The 22,759-nt window shown below is 41.7% G+C and overlaps 1 protein-coding gene across 1 annotated transcript; it reads left to right on the forward strand.

Annotated features, from left to right (window-relative positions):
* Positions 1-372: 372 nt before the first annotated feature.
* Positions 373-22,152, forward strand: LOC130862763 (cytochrome P450 4V2). The gene is made up of 11 exons (XM_057752565.1): positions 373-1,079; positions 5,036-5,148; positions 9,238-9,323; positions 9,976-10,166; positions 10,565-10,634; positions 12,542-12,668; positions 14,985-15,167; positions 16,432-16,534; positions 17,664-17,798; positions 17,884-18,063; positions 20,873-22,152. Exons 1-11 carry the CDS (start codon positions 866-868, stop codon positions 21,040-21,042), a joined length of 1,572 nt encoding a protein of 523 aa, XP_057608548.1. The 5' UTR covers positions 373-865; the 3' UTR covers positions 21,043-22,152.
* Positions 22,153-22,759: the final 607 nt, after the last annotated feature.

A 22,759-nucleotide genomic window follows, 5' to 3' on the forward strand; every position in this document is an offset into this window, starting at 1 on the left:
GGAAGTACAATCTGCTTTAGCTGCCCTGTCTCAATCGGTCAGCTGACACTCACTGGGCGTGCGGCTTTCCTAAAGGTCTAGGTCACAGGAAGATGGCTGCTGTGCCTAACCCTGAAAGCAGAAACTATCTCCCAGGTCAGCCAACCCTGCCTTAGGGCAGCAGCTGACGCAGGTTGCGCAAGGACAAGTGAATTTAGAATTCCAAAGATTGCGTTTCAACACCCATGACTCCTCACTTGAATTTTTTATAACAGACTGCTCGTGACATCCGTGATCCCTCCACATCTAGCAGGGGGTGTTGCAAAATCCTAAACAGCCCCCACTCCCACCCCCACCCCCCACCCCCGCCCCATATCAGGCCTCAGGGAGCACAGAGCTGGAGATTGACTGTCTAGTTTCTTCTCCAACCAGAAACTGTCCTAAATTCGACCTCCTCTGTCGAATTTCCACACCGAGAGACTTCAAGTGCGTTCTGAATTTCAGAGCTCAGACGCTGTTCCGGGTCTTTCGCTTTCGTCTAGCACCCAAGAGGACGGCCTGGATGACGCAGGCTCCAGCAGGGCATCATAACAAGCCAGAGGCGCTTTATCTTAGCCTCAGAAACTTTGTCCCCAGGGTCTGGGGGCAGCCGTGTCTGCAGAATTACTGGGCTCCAGGGCAGGAAGACCGGAGCGGACCGGACGTGTCCCGGGTCCTCTCGCTGAGCTTGGAGTTCCTGCATCCCGGAGTTCCCGAACTGATCCCCTGACGCTGTCGCTTGAACTTGGAGCTAGACCTCCCTCAGTCCCAAGACCTCCCTCAGTCCGCCGCGCCCCGCAGCGGCTGAACGCCACCAGTCCGCAGCCAGCAAGGCGAGGAGAGAGAGATGTTGTGGTTGTGGCTAGGGCTCTTTGGGCAGAAGCTGTTGCTCTGGGGCGCAGCAAGCGCAGTCTCGGTGGCCGGCGCCACTGTCCTGCTCAACATTCTGCAGATGCTGGCTAGCTACGCGCGGAAATGGCTGCAGATGCGACCTATCCCATCGGTGGGTCCCGCCTATCCCTTTGTGGGACACGCGCCGCTAATGAAGCCCAATGGCACAGGTAAGGGTTTGTACAAGGAATCTATACCCTGATCCGAAGACTGCTAGGCTCCTTGTCAGTCTAGGAAACCTGTCTAACCGACCCCTCCCCATCCTTTGCCATATTGGGGCTCCTCACATCCCTCAGATTCTCTTTGGCTACTAGGAGAAAGTAGAAATCTTTGATCCCTAAAGAATAAATTCCCAGGTCTCCCGATTCCAGGTTCCACTCTGGTGCCTGCCAAATTGCACCGTGTCTCTCCCGTCCTATAATGAGTTTATATACAGATTGCAATATTTCCAGGTACCTGTGGTTCCTTTGGTCTTTTCTCCTGCTGTGCTTTGCAAAGCATTAAGGAGGAAAACCCTGGGAAAGCTGCAAATATCCTCAAACTTAATGCCATTCCTCTTTGTTAAGAAAACAAGAGACCAGAGGTTGTTTGGGGGTTCACCACCCAGACATTGCATGACTTGACCAATATGCAACCAAAATTCTCTTGGCCTTTGTATTTCGACCGTTCTGAGGAAGTTTTGCAGGACTACTTCAGCAAACTCTGCTGCCTGGGCCTTGAGGTGAAAATTACATGGCCAGTTTCAAAAAAATTTATTTAATAAAAGTGATTTTTTTTCAAAACTTGAAATAATCTTTTAAAAATATATTTTATGCAATTTTTTTTGTTCTGCTGATGTAAAAAAAATTACTTTAAATCAGAAAGTTCTTCAACATAGTGGTATTTGTGGTCCCCTATTGGAGTAGTGCATTTGATCTTAATACTTAATTTCTTTGGCCATGTATGTTAGGATGCCCAGAATAGGGGAGATACATCCAGCATGGCACGTTTTAAAATGAACCTGCCTCAGAACCTATCCTTTCTTCATACTAATTATTAATAGTTACTTTATAGGCTGAGCATCAACTCTAAACCTTCTTAAGATCCTTTATTATAATTTCTGTGACCCCAGACAAAAACTGCACCTCATGACAACGTGACATGACTAAGCTGAGACATCATAGGAAAGTATGTACCAAAAATACTTTCTAGCAGAAATCCAAGTAAAGTTAACATTATTACCTAACAATCTATGTAGGTATGTTAAAACCACATTGCTAACATTCATGCTGCTTACTCGCCTATACTCAAAAGAAAACTAACTTCCCCTCCACTCTGAGGCTTGAGAGCTTCTCCTAGCAACTCCACTGTGAAAATCATGACAGACAAAATCCAAAACCAAAATGCCCATTGGGGAACAAAAGAGCTTTTAGTGTAGATACTCAGATTTTCATGAAACCCTTCTGTGTTTCTGGTTATATACGGGGGGGGGGGGGGCACCATCTTCCGTAGAATGAGAGCTGGCAAGGCATTATCTTGAATTTGTCTGTAAGGGGTTTTTCAAAGGAGGTCAGTGTATGAATCTGAGTGGCCCAGCTAAGAAAAATTCATCTTTAACATGGGCAGAATCCCAGCAACCACCCCATCCTGAGCGCAGAGAAAAAATACAGAAAGCCAACTTCGGTCATCAGAAGGCCAGGCTGGCCAGCCTTTAGATTGTACTGCTTAGGCAAATCCCAGCCTCTCCCACCTCCATCTCCACAGTTTTCTAGGCATACACATTACTTCCTTCACTCACAGCTCAAAGACTCTGAGTTCTAATTCATCTTAGGCACTGTTTTCATACGTTGGTCTGGGCACAAGCGCATTAGCACAAGGTTGACCTTTTGAGGAAGCCGTATGTGTGTGTCTAAGAACACTGAGATACCCTCAAGGAATGGGGAGATCTCCATCCACAAAGAACATCTCCTCGAGGCCTCAGCTCTTAGAACATCTGCATTTCATCCATGTCATTGTTACCCTTGTATTGTCTATCATGACATTTCAAACGCCAGCAATTATACACTGAGATGCAAGCCGCTACAATGGTGGTGATATGCATTTATGTATTTTTAACTTTTGAGCAATTTCCTTATGAACACAGTTGATCTGCTTATGATTGTCATTAAGACGTCTGAATGTTTTGACTGTAAAGATATACATGTGATTACTTATTTTATAACATAAAGTGGCTTCTGAGACAGTCTAGTGTTTTTATATGTGTTTCCAAGTAAACCACTTTCTGAAATTTTAGGGAAATATCTTTTATATAATTTTTCAAAATTATTTTTCTGTAATTTTATTTTCAAGGTGCTAGACCTTCAGGGTTTAGCTTTTAAATATTTTGGCCTTTTCTGAATTTCCTCACTTGGAATTATAAATGTCTGGGAACAAAACTCTGCTTGGAGCAGTAATACATAGCCTTAGAGCCCCTCCAATGTCACCCTTGATAAGTCTCATATTTTGGGGAAATGCACTAAGATCTTTAGAAACTAAGAGCAGATGCAAAAGAACTTTGAGCTGATGGGGCTTTTCCGAGTCATTCTTGTTGAAGTGACTCTGAGTGAGGAGGATGGCCACTTAGAAAGGGACGGCTTATTCAGTCCACAAGTACTGGACTTGGGGACAGAAAACCATTGCTCAATTTTGAGTTATGAAACTGACTTTATGTGGGAAGTTGTTGAGAACTCTCCGAGTTAAGGGTTTTGTTGCTATTCTTACTCATTCCATTTATAGAAGAAACTATTGGAGTTAGTTTAGGATTAAAATGTAATTTGAGCCAAATTTCTAGATTACTCTCTAAGATGTACTTGTTTACAGCAAGTCCTTTAAGCACCAACCAGGCATTTACCGAGACCTTTCGTACTCAGCATTGAGCTCAGCAAAAGTGGCTAAGATAGAATCTCTGCTCTGAGCTACACTTATGTAAGAGGCTGTGCCTTTTATTCTGTGGCTAATGTCCAGATACACGCCTTGGTATCCTCCCTCCGAGTGTTGCCTGTAGACTCCCGTTGGCATCTAAGTTCATACATCTACCAGCCTTTCCTGTTAAATAAGACTCCCTCCAGCCACAGATTCAAATGTCCTCATCTTCCTGTCACGTCAGACCAAACCACCCAGAAGGCAAATGTGGAACAGAATGCTCTGAAATCAATGAGTTGATATAGCCCAGGATTGAAAAATATTAATACATTCATACATACATATATATACACACATGTGTGTATGTACATGTGTGTATCTGTGTGAGTGTATGACACATATGTGTGGGTGCTTGTGGAGACCAGAAAAGGATGTCAGATCCCCTGCAGATGGATTTAAAGCAGTCTGCTATTCGTGGTGGGAACTGAACTTTGGTCCTCAGGAAAAGCAATATGTTCTTTTACCCACTGAGTCATCTCTCCAGCTCTAAGTTTTAAAGTTTTAAAACAATTTCTTTATGAACATTTATTTTATTCATTTACTTACTTAGTGCATGTATGTGTGTGCATGTGTGTGTGCATATGTGTGTGCACGTGTGTGCGTGTGCTCACGTGTGTCACAGTGCATGTGTGGAGGTCAAAGGTCATCTACCTAGTTAGAGTCATCTCTTTCCTTCCACTGTGTGGACCCAAGGGATCAAATTCAGGTTGAATGTTGTGTCTACAGAGAACTTTGCTGGCTGAACCATCTTTCCAGTTCTTTCCCTGAAATTTTGACAATACTGACAAGACTTTTTACCTAAGAGATGTTTGCAGTTTCTTTTCTAAGTGTGGTACAGTGGTTCAGGGTCCTGGGACCAAGCCAGGTTCTACTACTTTCCATCTCCATGGCATTGAACACCGATTTATTAAGAATGTACATGTTGCCACTTTAAATCCTAATAATTATCTTATAAGACCTTATATCATTGTTACATTTATTTGAAGGATAGATAGTATTTTTTAAATAACCTTACAGCTACAGGAACATTGCAGCTCATGGGAGCTCCCCTCCCCTCTGTAGCTTCCTTTGATGATGCTCTATCACGTACTTATGTGTTTGTCGAAAGGAGATGATGAAACTTTGCACATTTCAATGAACACATTCTTGTCTCCATTGAATTTAGGACAAAATATTTTTCTTCCAGACTTTTTTCAGCAGTTAATTCAGTACACAGAGGAATTCCGACACCTGCCCCTCATTAAACTCTGGATTGGACCAGTGCCCCTCGTGGCTCTTTATAAGGCAGAGAACGTGGAGGTGGGTATGTAGTCCTACAGGGGACGGTGTGCTCTGGAGGCTGGGATGTAAGAAGTTCATCCGAATACATGGGACAGATACAGCCGCACATTCCCTTACGCTCCACCCAAAGAGCGTTTCAGGAGGCCTGGTGCAAGCCATTCAGTGATTTCTCGCTGCAGTTTACTTGCAATCCTGGGAGAGTAACTCCCATAGCTGCGCGTGTTTCTTATTAGGTCCCTACACACTTGTTCTCCTTTGGATAGAAGCCTTCCGAGGGAGATTTCTGTGGTTGTTGTTTTGGGTTTTTAGTGTTCCGTTTTGTATTGGAGATTAAATCTAAGGCTACTGCATGTCATGCAAATGGTCTTCTGTTTGTTGACAGAGGTTTCTGTTCCACCAAGTCCCACAGTCCATCAGTCCCAAAGAAATGCATAGAGGTCTGCATTAATCATAAACTGCTTGGCCTATTAGCTCGGGCTTCTTATTAATTAATTCTGACATCTTAACCCATAATTCTTGTCTGTGTTAGCCACGTGGCTTGGTACTTTTCATCAGCAAGGCCTTCTCATCTGCCTCCTTTACGTCTGGGTGACGACTGCAGACTGAGCTTTCCTCTTCCCAGAATTCTCCTGTTCTTGTCGCCCCACCTCTACTTCCTGCCTGGCTATTGGCCAGTCAACAGTTTATTAAAAATAATACAAGTGACAGGATAAAAGACTATTGTCCCACAGCATCTGCCCAATGTGGCTTTGAACACATTCTGTAGTTCCAGGCTAACCTTGAACTTGTCTGTAAGTCTCCAGCCTCAGACTCCTGAACAGCCAGTGCAGTGGTCCTGTACCAAGCCTGGGGCACCAGGCAGTTTTAAAAGTTCAAAACACATGACTAATAAAATAGGGGTGTTTTCATCATGGTTTTCAGGGTCACATACTATGTTCGTGATAAATTTATTATTACTGTCCAGAGGATGTGGAGCATAAGGAAAAGAAACGAAGCCTTGGGGTTGTTTGCCTGGAATGTTCTGGGATGTTCCCACCCGATGTCTGAAGCAGAGGCTTAGTTATTTAGTTCTACTACTTGCGAAGAAACACCATGACCAAGGTCACTTGTAAGAGAAATATTTTGATTTGGGGTTTACAGTTCCAGAGGGTTAGAGTCCACGACCATCTTGGCAGGGAGCAGCAGGCAAGCAGGTATGGTGCTAGGCAGTAACTGAGAGCTCACATATCACTCCACAAGAATTGGGCAGAGAACTGGGAATGGTATGGACTTTTGAAACCTCAGAGCCGAGCTTCAGTGGCATATCTCATTCAACAAGGCCACACCTTCTAATCTTTCTCAAACCAGTCCACAAAAAGTAGACTAGACTATATATTGAAATATATGAACATTCTCAGTATATTCAAATATATGGGCCATTCTTATTCACACTACCACAGAGGCCATTTTGTCTGTTTACTAAATAGAGGAATTTTTGTCTTAATCATCTTTTATAGGATTGTCATAAAGTAAAAAATAATTGTTTTTCTAACCCTTTTGACTTAGAATAGCATATAAAGCCACATTATCAATATGTGCCCACATGCTTCTTCCAAAATTGTGTGTCTGTGTGTGTGTGTGAGAAGGTGTGAAGGTGTGTATGGAGTGTGTGTATGTGTTGCTTTCAATATCTTGCTGCTTTCAGGGAATGGTTTTAGGTCTAGTTACTATCAATTGTTCCCCATCAGAGGCATGAGTGGGTTACAAAGAAAAAACAGAGAATATGGTACATTCAAGTCATGCATTCAATGAGTTTACAGAAGTTAATTACATTGGGAATCCGAAGTAGAGTAAGATTGATTTCATTGTTTTTCTTAAAGGCCCATTCTAAACAGGCTGACTGTACGGCGTATGAGCGGAACAAAAGCATAGTCATAAATGATCTTCAGTCACATGGTTAGCTTGTTACAGATGGAGTGGGAGTTTGAAAGTAATGGAAAACTATAGGCAGCATTCTCAGAAAAATTGTTCCTACAATCCTACTCCCTTAGTCGCATTAATTAAAAGACACATCAATCAAGGTGGCCATTGGTGTGGGGTTGGTCACAGTGGAGTGTGTTGGAGGAGTGGTGTGAATTAGCATCACTGTTGGTTCCATCTCAGGAAATGGTCAGAGCCCGAGAAATAAGATGGGTATTTATGGGTAAAAAGGCTGTTTGGGAAATGATGCAATTGTATATGTAGTCTTTATAGGAAAGAGGAGAATAGAAATGTGTCCCCTAAACCCTGGACATGTTATTTCCCATTCTTCTGAGGTCTATGGAAAAAAGTGAAAGTTGCTTTGAGATATGGAGGGATGGATGGTTTTGGTTCAGTCCTGTTGAGTGAAAGTTAGTTTTTGTTGGTTTGGGGAAAAGGCTTTTTTTTTTCTTTTGGTGATTGAGAAGAAATGGCCATTTTAAAACGACTGCAGTGGGCATTAACTGTCCAATGGCTGCTGGAACGGGAAGAGGTGTGTCGGAGATAAATAATCATTGACAAGAAAGTGGATTGTTGTTCCAAGGCTCTGCGATTAACTTTTGTCATTCAAGGTGATATTGTCGCCCTAGGTTAATTTAAGTCAGTGTCCTCTTTAAGAGACACAAAAGGATGTGACAGTGTTGAATTGGGAGTTTCCAAGGAAGGCTAAAACCAATTGACATTGTCTAAGAGATGTTGAAAAGAATTTTAACATTATCTTTGTGAGGGGAGGGGTGGAGAGACACTTGTCATTTGATGAGGTATAATTAAAGAATTAGTGATAATATATCCAAGACAACCATATGGAACAACTGAATTTTGTCTGGGGCAAGCAGTAAATAAGTTTGATCATGAAGCTTGCAAATCATTTAAAACAACTAGATTTGTGTCTTTAGTAGAGGAAGCTAATAAGATATCCTCCATATAATTAAATATACGTAAGTCTTAGGACATTTGTGTCAAACAGGGCGTATTGCCTGATTTGCCCACCATGGGCAGAGGTGGGGGTATCGATCTTACTGAAGGAGAACGCTCCAATGCACCTGAGACATAGGTGCTAGATAACAGAGCGGGCACTGAAAAGGCAAATATTTCTATATCATCAATGTGTACAGGAACAAACAAATCTTTAAATAACAATAACGTTTGTTTTGAGGGATCATGGCAGGGAAGAGAGTTTGGGGGACTAGATGACCACTAGGCTGCTGACAGAATCTGATTAATATCGGGGATGTTATTTTAAGCCCTTGCGTGGTTTAGCTGGTTTATTTATTAATTAGTGGGATGGCAAGTTGCTGAGCCACAGTTTCTAAGTTTCCTTTTTAAAAGTTACCGTTTTTAGAAAGATAAACAGACGGTAAAAAGCTTCTAAGTTTGCATCCACAGAGAAACGTCAAGCCCGCCTTTTATATCCCAGGTGTCCCACTGTGTTCAGGTGGAGATTAGTCTTTAGCTCAGGGTGGACTAGCAGGGCAAGGGAGGGTCAAAAAGGATGGAGGATTGGTCCATGAAGTGTACGTGGTTCAACAGGAGGTGGGGGTTGTTTTTTAGTTGTTTTTTTTTTTTTTTTTTAAAGTTCTTTCTTTTTCTCTTGATAAGGCTGTGTAACTAGTCTAATTTGATTCTAAAGAGTGAAGTGGGATTTTTTTTCTGTTTTTCTTCTCCAAGTTTCTGAACCAAGGGTTCCATAGTCAGAGTACCAGGGACAAGATTTCCAATTGTTTAATGTTTAAAAGCTCATAAATTGACGTTAAGGATGCCTGAGCTCCAGTTCCTTTAAGGAAAGCGATTAAGGGCTGTGTGTAAGTTTAAGTTCCGGAGACAAAGAACTCCCTGTAACGAAAACAAAAGCCAAAGATAATTAAGGGATTCACCTTTTCATTTTCCTCACCTGCATTTGGTCCCCAAGTGTGGATAGAAAATCATTTCTATGAAATAAATATTTATTTGAAACTTCTAGCAACTTTCTTTTAGGCATAAGAATTAAATGAACCACAGAGAATAATAAACATTGATAAAATATTGATCTGAAAAGCAGACCTAGTCTGGTGTTCTTATAATTACAGTTATTTTGATGTCTAAATCCTTTTTTTTTTTTTTCTTCTTAAGGTAATTTTGACCAGTTCAAAGCAAATTGATAAATCATTTCTGTACAAGTTCCTACAGCCATGGCTGGGCCTAGGACTTCTCACAAGGTAAGGGTTGTCTGAGGTTTTTTGATAGATAATTGTCCAGCTACCTGGTAGCGTACAGCTATGGTAAATAGGCAGTTCCTAGCCAGCCATGCCTATAACAAGAAGTTGTGAGCTCGTAAGTGTGAAAAGCACTCTAAGAACTAAGAGGTCTGCAGTAGAGGGAAAATGTGTGGTCAGGGGGAAGCCTTGAAAAGCTAGTGGAACAACCAGGCAACTGCAGATACATACATAAATCAGCCTTGATCTGACACCTGGAAATAAGCCTCTCCGCCAAGAGAGGGTCAGCCAGGAATGAGTATTTAGTAAACTGTTTTTCAGGCTTCAAACAGTTGGCAATAGGGTCATATGAGTGTCTGAAGATCAAGCCTGTGGGGGGGGGGCTGGTCTTCAGAAATTCGTCTTAGAAATGGACAAAATATTCTCAACATTTTCTATTTCATAAAATTAATTTTAACTATTAATATCATAGAGTGAGGTCTAGATATCGACACTGTGGGAATAAATTAGACTATATTATGTGGCTCATTTGAATGAGATCATTGCGGCACCGTGGTGGAGAATCTTTCAGATTCGCCCTAACGAGGCTGGGCTCGCGGCTGCTGCCCGGTGGCTCTACTCCTCTTGAGTTTATTATAATGTGTCCTGCTTTCAGTACCGGGAACAAATGGCGCTCCAGGAGGAAAATGTTAACGCCCACATTCCATTTTACAATTCTGGAAGATTTCTTAGATGTCATGAACGAGCAAGCAAATGTATTGGTTGGCAAGCTTGAAAAACACGTCAACCAAGGAGCATTTAACTGCTTTTTCCACATCACTCTTTGTGCGTTGGATATAATCTGTGGTAAGTACGGTCAGTTTATACCGTGACAATAAATGGCCGAAATAGGGAATAAGATTCCGTGGGTTGGACGAATGAGGAGATTGATAGGAAAGGACCCAGGATCCTTCAGGGTAGTGTTCTAACTCTCCCCAAGAAGCAGCAGTCATTGCCGGGGCGCGTGTGGCGGGGAAGGCGGGGGTAAAGGGGTGGGGGGGGATGGGGGGTCCAAAGCAGTCACCATATCACCTTGCCTAGAAGGTCAAAGGGAAAGGATGACAGGAACTGTAAATAAGATGTGCCGAAGGTAAAAGAAGGGGCGAACAGAAGAGAAGAGAACAGGATCCACCTGTCTCAGCGTCCCGTGTCACAAGGCAGACACAGCTGGCTGTGTAGGAAATGTTTCTCTCTGTATGTTGCAGAAACAGCTATGGGGAAGAACATTGGCGCTCAAAGTAATGGTGATTCTGAGTACGTCCGGACAGTGTATAGGTAAGTGCGTGGCGTGCGTGTGCAAGCATGTGTGTGAGTGTGTATGTGTGTGTGAGAGATAGAGACTGTGTGAGTATGTGTGTGCATGTACAAGCGTGTGTGTGTGACTGTGTGAGTGTGTGTGTGAGAGAGACTGTGTGAGTATATGTGTGTGAATGTGCAAGTGTGTGTGTGTGACGTGTGTGTGTAGTCTTTAAATATTTTTTAAAATTGCTATTGATTTGGGCTTTAAAACCATTGCTAATCACATCTATCTATGTGGTATTTTGATTGTGTTTGAAATAAAAATTTAAACTAAAAATTCACTTCATAATATAGGCATCAACTTTAGTAACGGGCAATTGCTATAAATTTATTGTATGTCTGAGTGCTATAGGAATTTAAAATTTCTCATAGCACCATGATGTCACAAGGCAAAAGAAAGATAAAACAATCCTAATAGCATGCAAATTATTACTATTTATCCATTATTTTTAGGAACACTCTATAGCACTCTATAACTTCTCAACCCGTGTGCTGTGACCCTTTGGGGGTCAGATGACCCTATCCCTATCACATAGGTCGCATATCAGATAGCATGCGTGTCAGATATTTACATTGTGGTTAACGACAGTAGCAGAATTACAGTTACAAAATAGCAATGAAAAGAATTTTATGTTTGGGGGTCAGCACAATATGAGGAACTGTGTTAAAGGGACGCAGTATTGGGAAGTTTGAGAACCACTATTCTAGATCTATACCACAATGCTAGCGGTGGTTACTGCTGTTCTCTGTGTGCTTTCTTTTTTATTGGGAAAATTTTAATACCCATGTATTTTTTTATATCTTCTGCATTGATTGTATGGTGATTTTGCAATTGAGGTCATCTTTTTGAAATTTAAAAGTTCGAGGAGTTATTCGCCTATTAAGAGATGGGGATAGAATTCTACCTGATTTTTACTATCTTCCTTTATTGCTCAATTAATTTCATCCTAACAGATATTTACTGAACATCTATAGTCAGCCAGGCATCATACAGTTAGTTAATTACCAGTTACTTTAAAATTAACACAGACAACAGAATAGTGTGAGAGATGGCCACTGAACCAGGAAATAGAAATTTAGGAATTTTAACAGTTGTTGACAAAGAAAAGATCAAGTTGTTATCAGACTGCAAAGCATGGTTATGTTCTAGAATTGTGTTCAGGAAAGGCCGCCTTCAAAGAGCGGTCACTTAGACTGTCCTAAAGGAGACTGAGCAGAGGTGTGTCTGTCCTGTCATTTAAAATGAGAGGCAGGTGCTGGAAACAGCTCTATGACAGGTTGCTGTTTAATGTGCAGTTTCTTGTAAAGACTGCTTATTTTTCTCCATCACACGTATCTATTTTGTGTGCATATGCATGAGTTGAGAACTCATGCGGAAGTTGAGAACAACTTGTAGAAGCTGAAACTGCTTCTTTCTTCCCTTTTGCCATGTGTGTCCCAAAATTAGACCTCAGGTTGTCAGACCTGCTCACAGGTTTGTTTAGTTGCTGAGCCTTCTCACTGGCCCCAGAGTTTTTAATGTCCTCAGACGAGTGACTGAGTAAGTGCACAGAGCCTAGAGGCAGATTTTATCTAAACCTTCAGTATAAAAGCTCTCCATTCCTGGGAAATTGTGAACTTGCACTGTAGACATAAAAACACTGGACAAAGACATCTGCAGGTTTCAGAGCGGAGTTTTCAGTTCCCCAGAACAACCATTATTTGCTTGAAGCTCCATTATATGTGCTGTGATCTATTATTCCACCACTGAGCATTAAGCATGGATCTCTAGCAGCTTCAAACACAAATCAGCATCACTTTATTTATTACCGTTATCGAGGCCGGGTTCCAGAGGTCAGCAGATAACGTTTCTGACATCAAAGGTACTGTTATCCTGTTTATAGGATGAGTGATATGATATACCGCAGAATGAAGATGCCCTGGTTTTGGTTTGACCTTTGGTACCTTCTGTTTAAAGAAGGACGCGAACACAGAAGGGGACTCAAGCGCCTACATACTTTCACCAACAACGTAAGTTGTGTGAGTGTGTTTGTGTGTGTGTGTCACTGTGTGCATGTGTTAAAATATGCAAAGCATAGAATCAAGTGGAATTAAATGACTTCACAATGTTGTGCAGCTATTACTAAATATGAGAATATTCTTTATTTTATCTACTTATTTATTTATTTTATTTTTGTTTTTGTTTTTTTTTTTTTTTGGAGACAGGGCTTCTCCGTAGCTTTGGACCCTGTCCTGGAACCCACTCCGCAGACCAGGCTGGCCTCGAACTCACAGAGATCCACCTATCTCTGCCTCCTGAGCGCTGGGATTAAAAGCGTGTGCCACCACCACCCAGCCCATATTCTTAAACCCAAAATTGTTGTGTTTTTTTTTTAAAAATATACCCAAATGTAGGATCATGGCGTAAAATATATTTTCTATAAAATTTAAATAGAATAGTAATGTAAAAAATGATCAATATTACATCAAAATTACATATTCAGCTGGCATAATGAAATATTTGCTGTGTGCTCCACACTGCAGCCACTGCTAGAAACAGAGAAATTAATTAGACAAGCATGTTCTCTACCGTATTGGAGAGTAGTCTAGGAGGGGAGGTTATCCATAACCGTAATTACAGAACGTTCTGTGGACTTATGGACTTTGAGCATTTATTAACAAACAGGGTTCTGGATAGAAGGAGGAAGGGGACTGAGATCTGTGCATGAAATGTTTGCGGTAAGGCAGCAGCTCTCATAGGAAAGGACAGCTAACATAGTACATAGTATAATTCAGTGACCATTAATTTGGTAGGACTATTTTCTTTCCAAACTGAAAAATAAGCAGGTGATAGGAGTTTTGTTTAAAACACCTCTGGGTTGAAGACATGTTTACCAAAAAGCAAGGCTTAATTGAAAATATAGAACACAATTGCAATGTGGTGAAATTTTCCCATTGAATTATACCTTTTCTTTGCTGTAATTTTTGCTTAAATATATTGGGCTTGCTTCTTCATTGGTGGACAAGCCACCAATGGGTCACGTGATTAAGTCAGTGGGTGTTAAATGAAGGAGATGCTGCCTTGAGTTGCCCGCAGCATCATTGCCAGGTTGCCGGAGGAGAAGCGGTCACATTTTATAATTGCATTTTATATATTTTTATTTATTTATTTATTTTATAATTGCTACTCTGAATGTAGCAACATCAACATCAGTACAAGAAGCCATGAATTCCAGACTGCATAGACAGTGTTGTTCATTCTGCAAATATTAAAATATATATATTGAGACATAAACATTCTGAGTTCCATGAGGAATAAAAGAAAACATAGTATTTTGTTCCCAAATTTCTGAGGATGTACTTGTTTAAGCCTCTGCACAGGTAGATCACCTAATTACCCAACAAGAAAAAAAAATATTCATGAACTCCAGCCAATGGTTCGAGGCTAGCCTGGTCTTACAAGAGCTAGTTCCAGGGTTGTTACACAGAGAAACCCTGTCTTAAAAAATACAAAACAAAATGAAAATATGCATGAACACAGCAGGTGTATGGACTGTTTCTGTTATTGTTATTCAGATGAATCTAAGGAACACTCTAGAATGCTGCCCAGGGTTCTTATTCTGAGTGGGGGAATCAATACATTTAGACTCTGTTAAGAGGATGGTGGTGCTTGAGATTGTGGGAAAACATAAACAAAATGCAAACTCAAAGCATGTCAGTGAAGCAGGGACAAAAGAAGGAAAGTCAGGCACACAGAGAGTGTTAGTGAGCAGGGCAGGCATGAGCAGGGAAGATCTCTGTGTGGCTTTCACCAGAGGATTTTGTCACTGGAGCACTCAAGGGCCGAGCATTCTGGGCTCCCTGAAGAGCAAGCCAGCAGGGTGAATTGGCTCGGCAGCTACTGGTTCATGAACTTGCTATTTCCTTTCTCCGTAACCAGATGCACTCATCAAGAGGGATCTAGAATTAGTGTATTCTGTAACTGTACCCTCTCTACTTCTCATTAGTTCCCACACATCTCTAGGGGACTGTTTAGTAGCCAGTGACTCTGTTCTCCTGCTAGAAAGATTGCAAAAGTAGTATTGAAAATTATGGGTTTGTCCTAACATGAAAATCGTATTTCATAGTTTCACTACACAACGTCCTTAGTGTTAACCAAAGGCTTTGTTGCTCTTTCACGAGAGCCTAAGTTGTTACCAAAATAGAAAAAAAAAAAAACAAAAAACAGGAAAAGTTTGGGGGTGGGAATAAGTTCAAGAAGTTGACATATTTTCATAGAAAAAAAATGTAGCAGTAAGCCTCACCAAAAGTGCAAATTGTGTATTCGACATGATTTAAATCCTACAGGTCATCGCTGAACGGGTCAATGCCATGAAGGCAGAGGAAGACTGGAGTGCCGGCAAGGACCCTGAACCCTCCAGAAGAAAGCGCAAGGCCTTTCTGGACTTGCTTTTGAGTGTGACTGATGAGGACGGAAACAGCTTAAGCCAGGAAGACATCCAAGAAGAAGTTGACACTTTCATGTTTGAGGTAATTTTTGTTGCCAGGTAACTTTTATTATTGAAGCCTTTCGCAGCGAGAGTGTTATTGTGGTGGAGACATCTGCCCAACTTACACAAGAACTAGGTTCCAGCCCCAGTGCCACAGAAACAAGCAAGCAAAAAATAAATAAATACATACATACATACATACATAAAAATAAAAAAAGAGGGGTTGGCGGAGTGGTTTAGAGAGGTGGCTCAGCAGTTAAGAGCACTGGCTGCTCTTCCAAAGGACCTGGGTTCAATTCCCAGCACCCACATGGCAGCTCCCAACTGTCTGTAACTCCAGTTCCAGGCGATATGGCACCCTTACACAGACATGCATGCAGACAAAACACATAAAGTCCAAATAAGAGAATAATAAAAAGAAAAGATTACAAAAAGAATCACTAGCAGAGATTTGAAAAATTCAGTCAAACACTAAAGCAGCTTTAGTATATCTGGAAAAAATTAATATCCTCTTCAGAAATTCTAAAATTTAAGAACAGTGATGTAAACACATTATATTTTATTAAGAAAATTTAAGGTTCCCCAGACTTTTCCCAAGAAGACACGAAACCTCACATTGTCCTCTGTGGCTCCATGTTTTTTTTAACGTCCCCAAACAGGTCCATTTCACTCCTTTCAAAGTCTAGCACGCATCTCTTGCTGAGGGCTGCTTTAGACAACCTAACCAGCTTGTGATTCCAACGGGGTTTCTATCATTTTACTATTTTTTAAAAACTCTTCTTACAAATATACCTTAAATATTATATGAATATTACAAGTGTGTTGCAAACTTAAGGTTTCAGGAAATCCTCTGATGTAGCAGCAGCCTCTGAGTGGCGGGAAGGGAAGTGGGCATGGGCTTCCGGAAGTCCTAGAGCGCCAAGCCTCGCGCGTTGCTTTGGCTGCTCTGTCTCAGTCATTAATCATTAGTCAAGGAAAAGGACCCGTAGACACGTTTCAGGCCGGTCTGATGGTGGCACTTCTTCAATTGAGTCCCTTTCTTCTCAGGTGGGTCAAGTTGACAGTAAAACCTAACCAGTAAAGCAATCCTCCTGCCTCAGCCTTCTCCCAAGTGCTGGAGTTATGGATGTAACTACTCCCACCCAGCCTAGTGGCTGTAGAGTCTGTTTGTTGCTCACTGAGGTGAGCAGCTGCGCTCAATGATTTAGGTACTGCAGTCTTCCTGCGGCTGTGAGACACGGGGACTTCGCTTTTGTCCTCACACCTATCACAACAATTTAAATGTCTCCCCCTTGTAAATTCAGGGTCACGATACAACTGCAGCTGCGATAAACTGGTCCTTATACCTACTGGGTTCTTATCCAGACGTCCAGAGGAAAGTGGACAAGGAACTGGATGACGTGTTTGGTGAGTTGGACCACTTTGTTAACTCTATTGGGGGCCCTAAGGAGCAGTGGTCGTTTTTGATCCACTGTTGTTGTCATCAACAGAAAGCCATGATATAGGACTCCTGCTTGCGCCTGAAATAAACACATGTGCCCATGGCTTAGAGTCATGGGCTGTGCCTTTGGGCAACACCAAGAAGATGCTCTGTGGGAGCACAGGGTACAGGTGGAGAGACCTATGAGGGTAAAGGGAGAGTCCATGTGGCTGCATCTGACGTGGTGAAAGCGGTGATGCAGGATGCAGCAGGCACGTGACTGCATCTGACACAGTGAGTTCAGTGATACAGGATACAACAGGCACGTGACTGCACCTGACATAGTGAGAGCAGTGATACAGGATGCAGCAGGCACGTGACTGCACCTGACATAGTGAGAGCAGTGATGCGGGATGCAGCAGGCACGTGACTGCACCTGACATAGTGAGAGCAGTGATGCGGGATGCAGCAGGCATGTGACTGCATCTCTGCATCTGACATGGTGAGAGCGGTGCAGAGGGATGCTGTAGGAAGATTTGTTTCAACACAGCAAGCTCTATCATCTCTAAAGTATTCTCAGCACCCCAAAGGAAACCTGTAGTTCAGTTGCTCATCTTTCTTCCCCTTAACCCTGCCCCTGGAAGTCACTCTTTTGCTTTCTGTTTCTATAAATGCAATCATACACAACCATTGTCTTTGTAATGTGACTCTACTAACATATTAAAATGAGATATGGTCATGTCTTATCTGGTTTCTGTTACTTAACCAAATGCTTCATTTTCTTTTATTATCTGTGATATTAGAAATTCTGCTTTGCAAGGCGGTGGTGGTGCATGCCTTTAATCCTAGCACTCAGGAGGCAGAGGCAGGGAGATCTCTGTGAGTTCGAGGCCAGCCTGGTCTACAAGAGCTAGTTACAGGATAGGCTCCAAAGCTACAGAGAAACCCTGTCTCAAAATCTCGCAAAAAAAAAAAAAAAAAAAGGAAGGGGGCGGAGTTCTGCTTTTTTTGTGAACATTTGACTTCCTGAATTGTGGTCCCATATTGCTCTTGATGTCTCTCCTCCCTAAGCCTAGCTAGGGCTTTGTTTTCATTTTGGACATTTATTTTTGCCAGGAAGGTCCCTTCGCCCAGTCACCTTGGAAGACCTGAAGAACCTTAGATATCTGGATTGCGTCATTAAGGAGACTCTTCGGGTTTTCCCCTCTGTCCCTTTATTTGCCCGGAGTCTTAGTGAAGACTGTGAAGTCGGTGGGTATTGGAGTGTGAGGGAGCAGAGGTAATATTCCTGTATCTATCTGGTAGATCATCCTGACAGGTCACTCTCTCTTGACAGCTGGTTTCAGAGTGGCAAAAGGCACAGAAGCAGTCATCATTCCATATGCCTTGCACCGAGACCCCAAATACTTCCCGGAGCCTGAGGAATTCCAGCCAGAGCGGTTCTTTCCGGAGAATTCCCAAGGACGCCATCCCTATGCCTATGTGCCCTTTTCTGCTGGACCTCGAAACTGTATTGGTTTGTATCCATACGAGTGGGTTGGATCTTTCAGGCCCACATGATAGATTCTCACAAGAATCTCTAAAGCAGTGGACTAAGACAGGCTCTGTTTTCTTCCACTTTGTACTATGGTTTTAAAATGCCATTGTTAGGGGCTGGGAAGGCAGCTCAGTAGGTACTGTGCAAGCGTGAGAACCCAAGTCTGTCCCCAAGCAGGGTCTAGTGTGCACGTGTGATCCAGTGGTGGGGAGGCAGAACGAGTGGCTCACTGAGACAGAATACAGCATAGATGGCTTGGAATGGTTGACACCTTCTACCATGCAGCGGTTTCACCGTGCAGCAGGGGAAGGCGTCAGTCGGTCTTCCAAGGTTTCTCGCTTTGGTTTGCATGTGGCAGCCTTCTCTTTGTGCGTCTTCACTTGGTCTTTTCTCTTTGTGTGCTTGTGTGTTAAATACCATTGTCTTGGTTTGTATTGAGACCAACCTTAATGACCTCCATTAGTTCATTTAAGTGTAACTATGCATTGTTAATTTTTATTTAAAGACCCCACCTAAGGACATTTATAAGTATAAAATGTTGGGAGTTGCCTGGTGTAGGGACTTGGATTCAGGAGGCAGAAGCAGGTAAGAATCTCTGTGAGTTCAAGGCCAGGCAGGGATTCATAGTGACACCGTCTTAAATAAACAAATGAGAGAGGGAGTAAAAAAAAGAGTGAGAGAGAAAAAGAAGGAGAGCGAGGGAGGGGGAGAGAGAAAGAGAGAGAAGGGGGAATATGTTGCTGGGAGTCAGGATTTCTACGTCAGAATTTTGGACTTAGGAACAATTCTTCCTATAACACAGAGTATAATCAAGTTTGTGGTAGATATTTAATTGTTAAGTGTGTGTTTGTATGTATGTATGTGTGTGTGTGTGTGTGTGTGTGTGTGTGGCATGCCACCGCAAGAGTGTGGATGTCAGAGGATGTCTTTCGGAAGTTGGTTCTCACCTTCCACCATGTGGGTCTCAGGGGTCAAAATCAGGTCATTGGGTTGACAGCAAGAGCCTTCAGTTACTGATGGGCTGTCTTACTACCCCTAGAGTTCTAAAACACTGGAGATTTAGCTTGGTTATTATGGTCTTATAACCATATTTATCCAATAATAACCATTATTATTATGGTTAAAATGTCTATGATAAGACTTATTTTTTGTCTGAACAAATTACAGACCCAGACAAAGGGCATTGTCTGACTGCCAGTCAAGAACGTACAAATGCACATCACATGATCATAAACTATTTGGTTTTAGCATTTTGTAGCTCTTTATTACTTATATTAATGCAAATATTAATGAAATGAACTAGATCTAAATATGTGGATCTGAATCACATCTGGTTACTCTAGAGAGAATAAATAAAGGAGACAATATAAAAACAATCTTGATCCCTTGAGTAAATTGGGAGTATGGGGACCATGGAAGAGGGTTGAAAGGGAGGGGAGAGTAAGGGAGGGGAGCAGAGAAAAATATATAGCTCAATAAAATCAATTTAAAAAAAATGAAGTTAGAAAAAACAACAATCTAGAAGGGTTGGCAGCCTTTAAAAGCCCATATTGCTTTTATGGAAATTTGGGTTTGGTTCCCAGCACCGCCCACCCACATTGGGTGACTCACAGACTCTAGCAATTCCAGGTCTAGAGGACCAGGGCCTTATCTTTCCCACCATACATATACATACACACAGACTTTAATTTTTTAGAAAATCCTATTCTCAGTTTAAATGAGTTTGAATTCATCTGGCTGTCAGTCCTAGGTATCCTGTGGTACTCACTCTAATCCTGGTCCAGGACCTCTCAGAGATACCCATCTGCAGATGCACAACCCTCTTTATAAACTGGCATGGATTTGCATATGAATACATATTTATATCCTTCAGTATACTTAAATCATCTCCAGGTTCCTGTAATACTAGTAGCAATATATCTGCTAGTAACAATATACGTACTATTAACAATATATATGAAAAATAATAGTATATGTATAATATATACTATAATATATACACAAAATAATATTATATAAAATATATGCTAGTAATACATATGCTATGGAAAATAATTGTTCTTATTGCTTAGAAGGTGAATGATGAGGTGACAGTCTGTACATGTTCAGTAAAGATGCAATTTTAAAAATATTTTAACCCATGATCATTTGAATAAATAGGTACAGAATCTATAGATCAGAGAGTTTGTGGTACTGTTAAAGTAAGATTGCCTGACTGGTGTGGGATTCCCCTCTGTATGCTGTGAATACAATTGGTTAATTAATAAAGAAAACTACCTTGCCCTGTTGATAGGGAAGAACTTAGATAGGCAGGGAAAACTAAACTGAATGCTGGGAGAATGAAGGGCGGAGTCAGAGAGAAGCCATGAAGCCCAGCTAGAGATAGACGCTGGAACTTTAGCCAGTAAGCCACAGCCACGTGGCCGTACACAGATTAATAGAAATGGGTTAAATTAATATGTAAGAGTTAGCCACTAAGAAGCTAGAGCTAATAGGCTAAGCAGTGACTTATTTTAATAATCACACAGTTTCTGTGTGATGATTTTGGGGCTAAGCAGCCAGGAACCAACAAGCAGCTCTCTTCCTACAACACCTGGCTGCCCCAGCTAATCGGACTCATGTGGGAGCAAAAGGACACCTAAAACTCTGCAGTTTTAGCCATCATCTCAGGGATTGTGCTCTCCACTGGCCTGCGTGAAGATGAAATGATGGCTGTACCATGGTTTCATGAATCTCACACTTGAACAGTGTCTATAACTTAAGTGATGGTTTTGACATTTACTTACAGGTCAAAAGTTTGCTGTGATGGAGGAAAAGACGATTCTTGCCTGTATCCTGAGACAGTTTTGGGTAGAAACCACCCAGAAGAGGGAAGAACTGGGCCTGTCTGGAGATTTGATTCTTAGGCCAAATAATGGTATCTGGATCAAACTGAAGAGGAGACATGAAGAGCCCTAACTTTGTCCTTGGGCTGTGACTTTATGATGAAGATCATTCCATAAGAAACACGGTATTTGCAGATTTTATATTGGGAGCTGAAAACTCTGAGTCCATGGACATAATGTTTTTTCTTGCCCCCACTGCTCTTGGGACCCAGTCCATCACAGTGAGTTTTGTATGTTTATTTCCAACATAGATGCCATGTCACACCTGCCCTTGGTCTCAAAGGTATTCTCAGCTGAGCTAGCACCAAAATAAACCTATAATAAAAATTATAGCAGACAGAACCATCAGCCTATTCAATTTCATTGCTATATTCAAAAGATATCATTTAAATGAAATTTCAGAATTAAGATATTCTTGTTGACTCTGACACCCATATGATATCATTTGAAAATCGTAGGAAATCAAGCTCATCAGCATCGTGGCCTTAAGATTTATCTCATTAGCTATGAGATAGGCAGTTGTCATAACTCTTGCAGATTTTAGGATGAAAGCAGGTCCTTTGCATGCCTGACTCAAGTGACAGTCACCTTGCTGACTGCGTGCAAGGTCTTCTTTCTGTTCTTGGTGGAGACACAATCACCTTTTACATCATGCTATTGGAGATTTCTCTCCACAACTTCCAACCTCTCATGGTACCTCAGAAGCTCGGCTAGTGGCCTTCGAAGTTCAAGTAGCCACGGAAATTCTCTGCTTATGCCCCGTTCATTCTTTTAAGAGTAGGAGCATAGAATAAATGGGACAGTAAATTTCTGCCCAAGTTCTGCTACTAATTGTGGACGGCTAGACATAGATAAAATGTCTACATTGGAGCCTCCCCATTCTCTTTCTGATATACTTTCTCCTGATTTGGCTTTTTGGAACTCAGGATTGTGATTTGATAATACTTTTTAGTATTTTTTTGTATTTCTTCCACTTTTAGAGGAAAAAGGAATCTATTCTTTCATATTTAGTGACACTGTCATAACACTTGGTTCAGGATTAGACATCTAATAAACTAAGCCCTGAGGAATATCCTTGCAAAGTTGATAATTGAATTACATTCCTTAGACTTTAATCTTGTATATAATACTGCTATTTCTCAGGCAATGACTTTTAGACACGTCTTTTTAATAAATATTTTTTAACAGGATCAGTTGTGTGGCTTGTTTTGTTTCCAATTTTCCATGACCTAGCAAATAGAAGCAAGAAGTGGGAAGGAGAGAATATGTAACCATAAATCACTACCATAGAGAACAGTATAACAAACGGCATTTGGCAAGCAATGCACCACAGCATGGGTCAAACAGGGAAACATTACCAAATAGATCGTTAGACTCTCCAGGGAGCCCCAGTGCGCAGGACTCAAGCCCTAAGCTGATGAGAAAAACAAAACAAAAACAAAGAGGGAGATACACACTTGTAGTGAAATGTTAGTAAAGCCTTGGTGTGTGACTTTGAATGAAATGTTTCAGCAAAGCCTTTGCTATGTTTGGGTTAATCAGCAGGGGCTGAGAAACTGTTCTGAGACCATTTGAACCTTGAAGAAATGTTGTCTCTCTGGAGAATCTGCACTTGGTGAGAGCTTACAGCTGTAGTGACCTTAGTCCTAAAACACTCCTGGCAAACGCGGAGAGCCAAAATCAAAAGGGACTGAGGTGTGTGGGGGCTGTCTGCTCTCATGGGTAGCAAGGGCATGAAGGGACTGAGGTGTGTGTGAGCTGTCTGCTCTCGTGGGCATCAAGGGCAAGAT

Source organism: Chionomys nivalis, chromosome 20, assembly GCF_950005125.1.
Source record: "Chionomys nivalis chromosome 20, mChiNiv1.1, whole genome shotgun sequence".
Classification (NCBI taxonomy): domain Eukaryota; kingdom Metazoa; phylum Chordata; class Mammalia; order Rodentia; family Cricetidae; genus Chionomys; species Chionomys nivalis.

What these genes read in the sequence shown, in the direction of transcription:
- LOC130862763 (XM_057752565.1), top strand. Translation starts at nt 866, where the DNA reads ATGTTGTGGTTGTGGCTAGGGCTCTTTGGGCAGAAGCTGTTGCTCTGG. An exon ending in TACGTCCGGACAGTGTATAG is followed by an intron (nt 10,635 to 12,541) that starts GTAAGTGCGTGG and finishes TCCTGTTTATAG; the next exon opens with GATGAGTGATATGATATACC. An exon ending in TACATACTTTCACCAACAAC is followed by an intron (nt 12,669 to 14,984) that starts GTAAGTTGTGTG and finishes TAAATCCTACAG; the next exon opens with GTCATCGCTGAACGGGTCAA.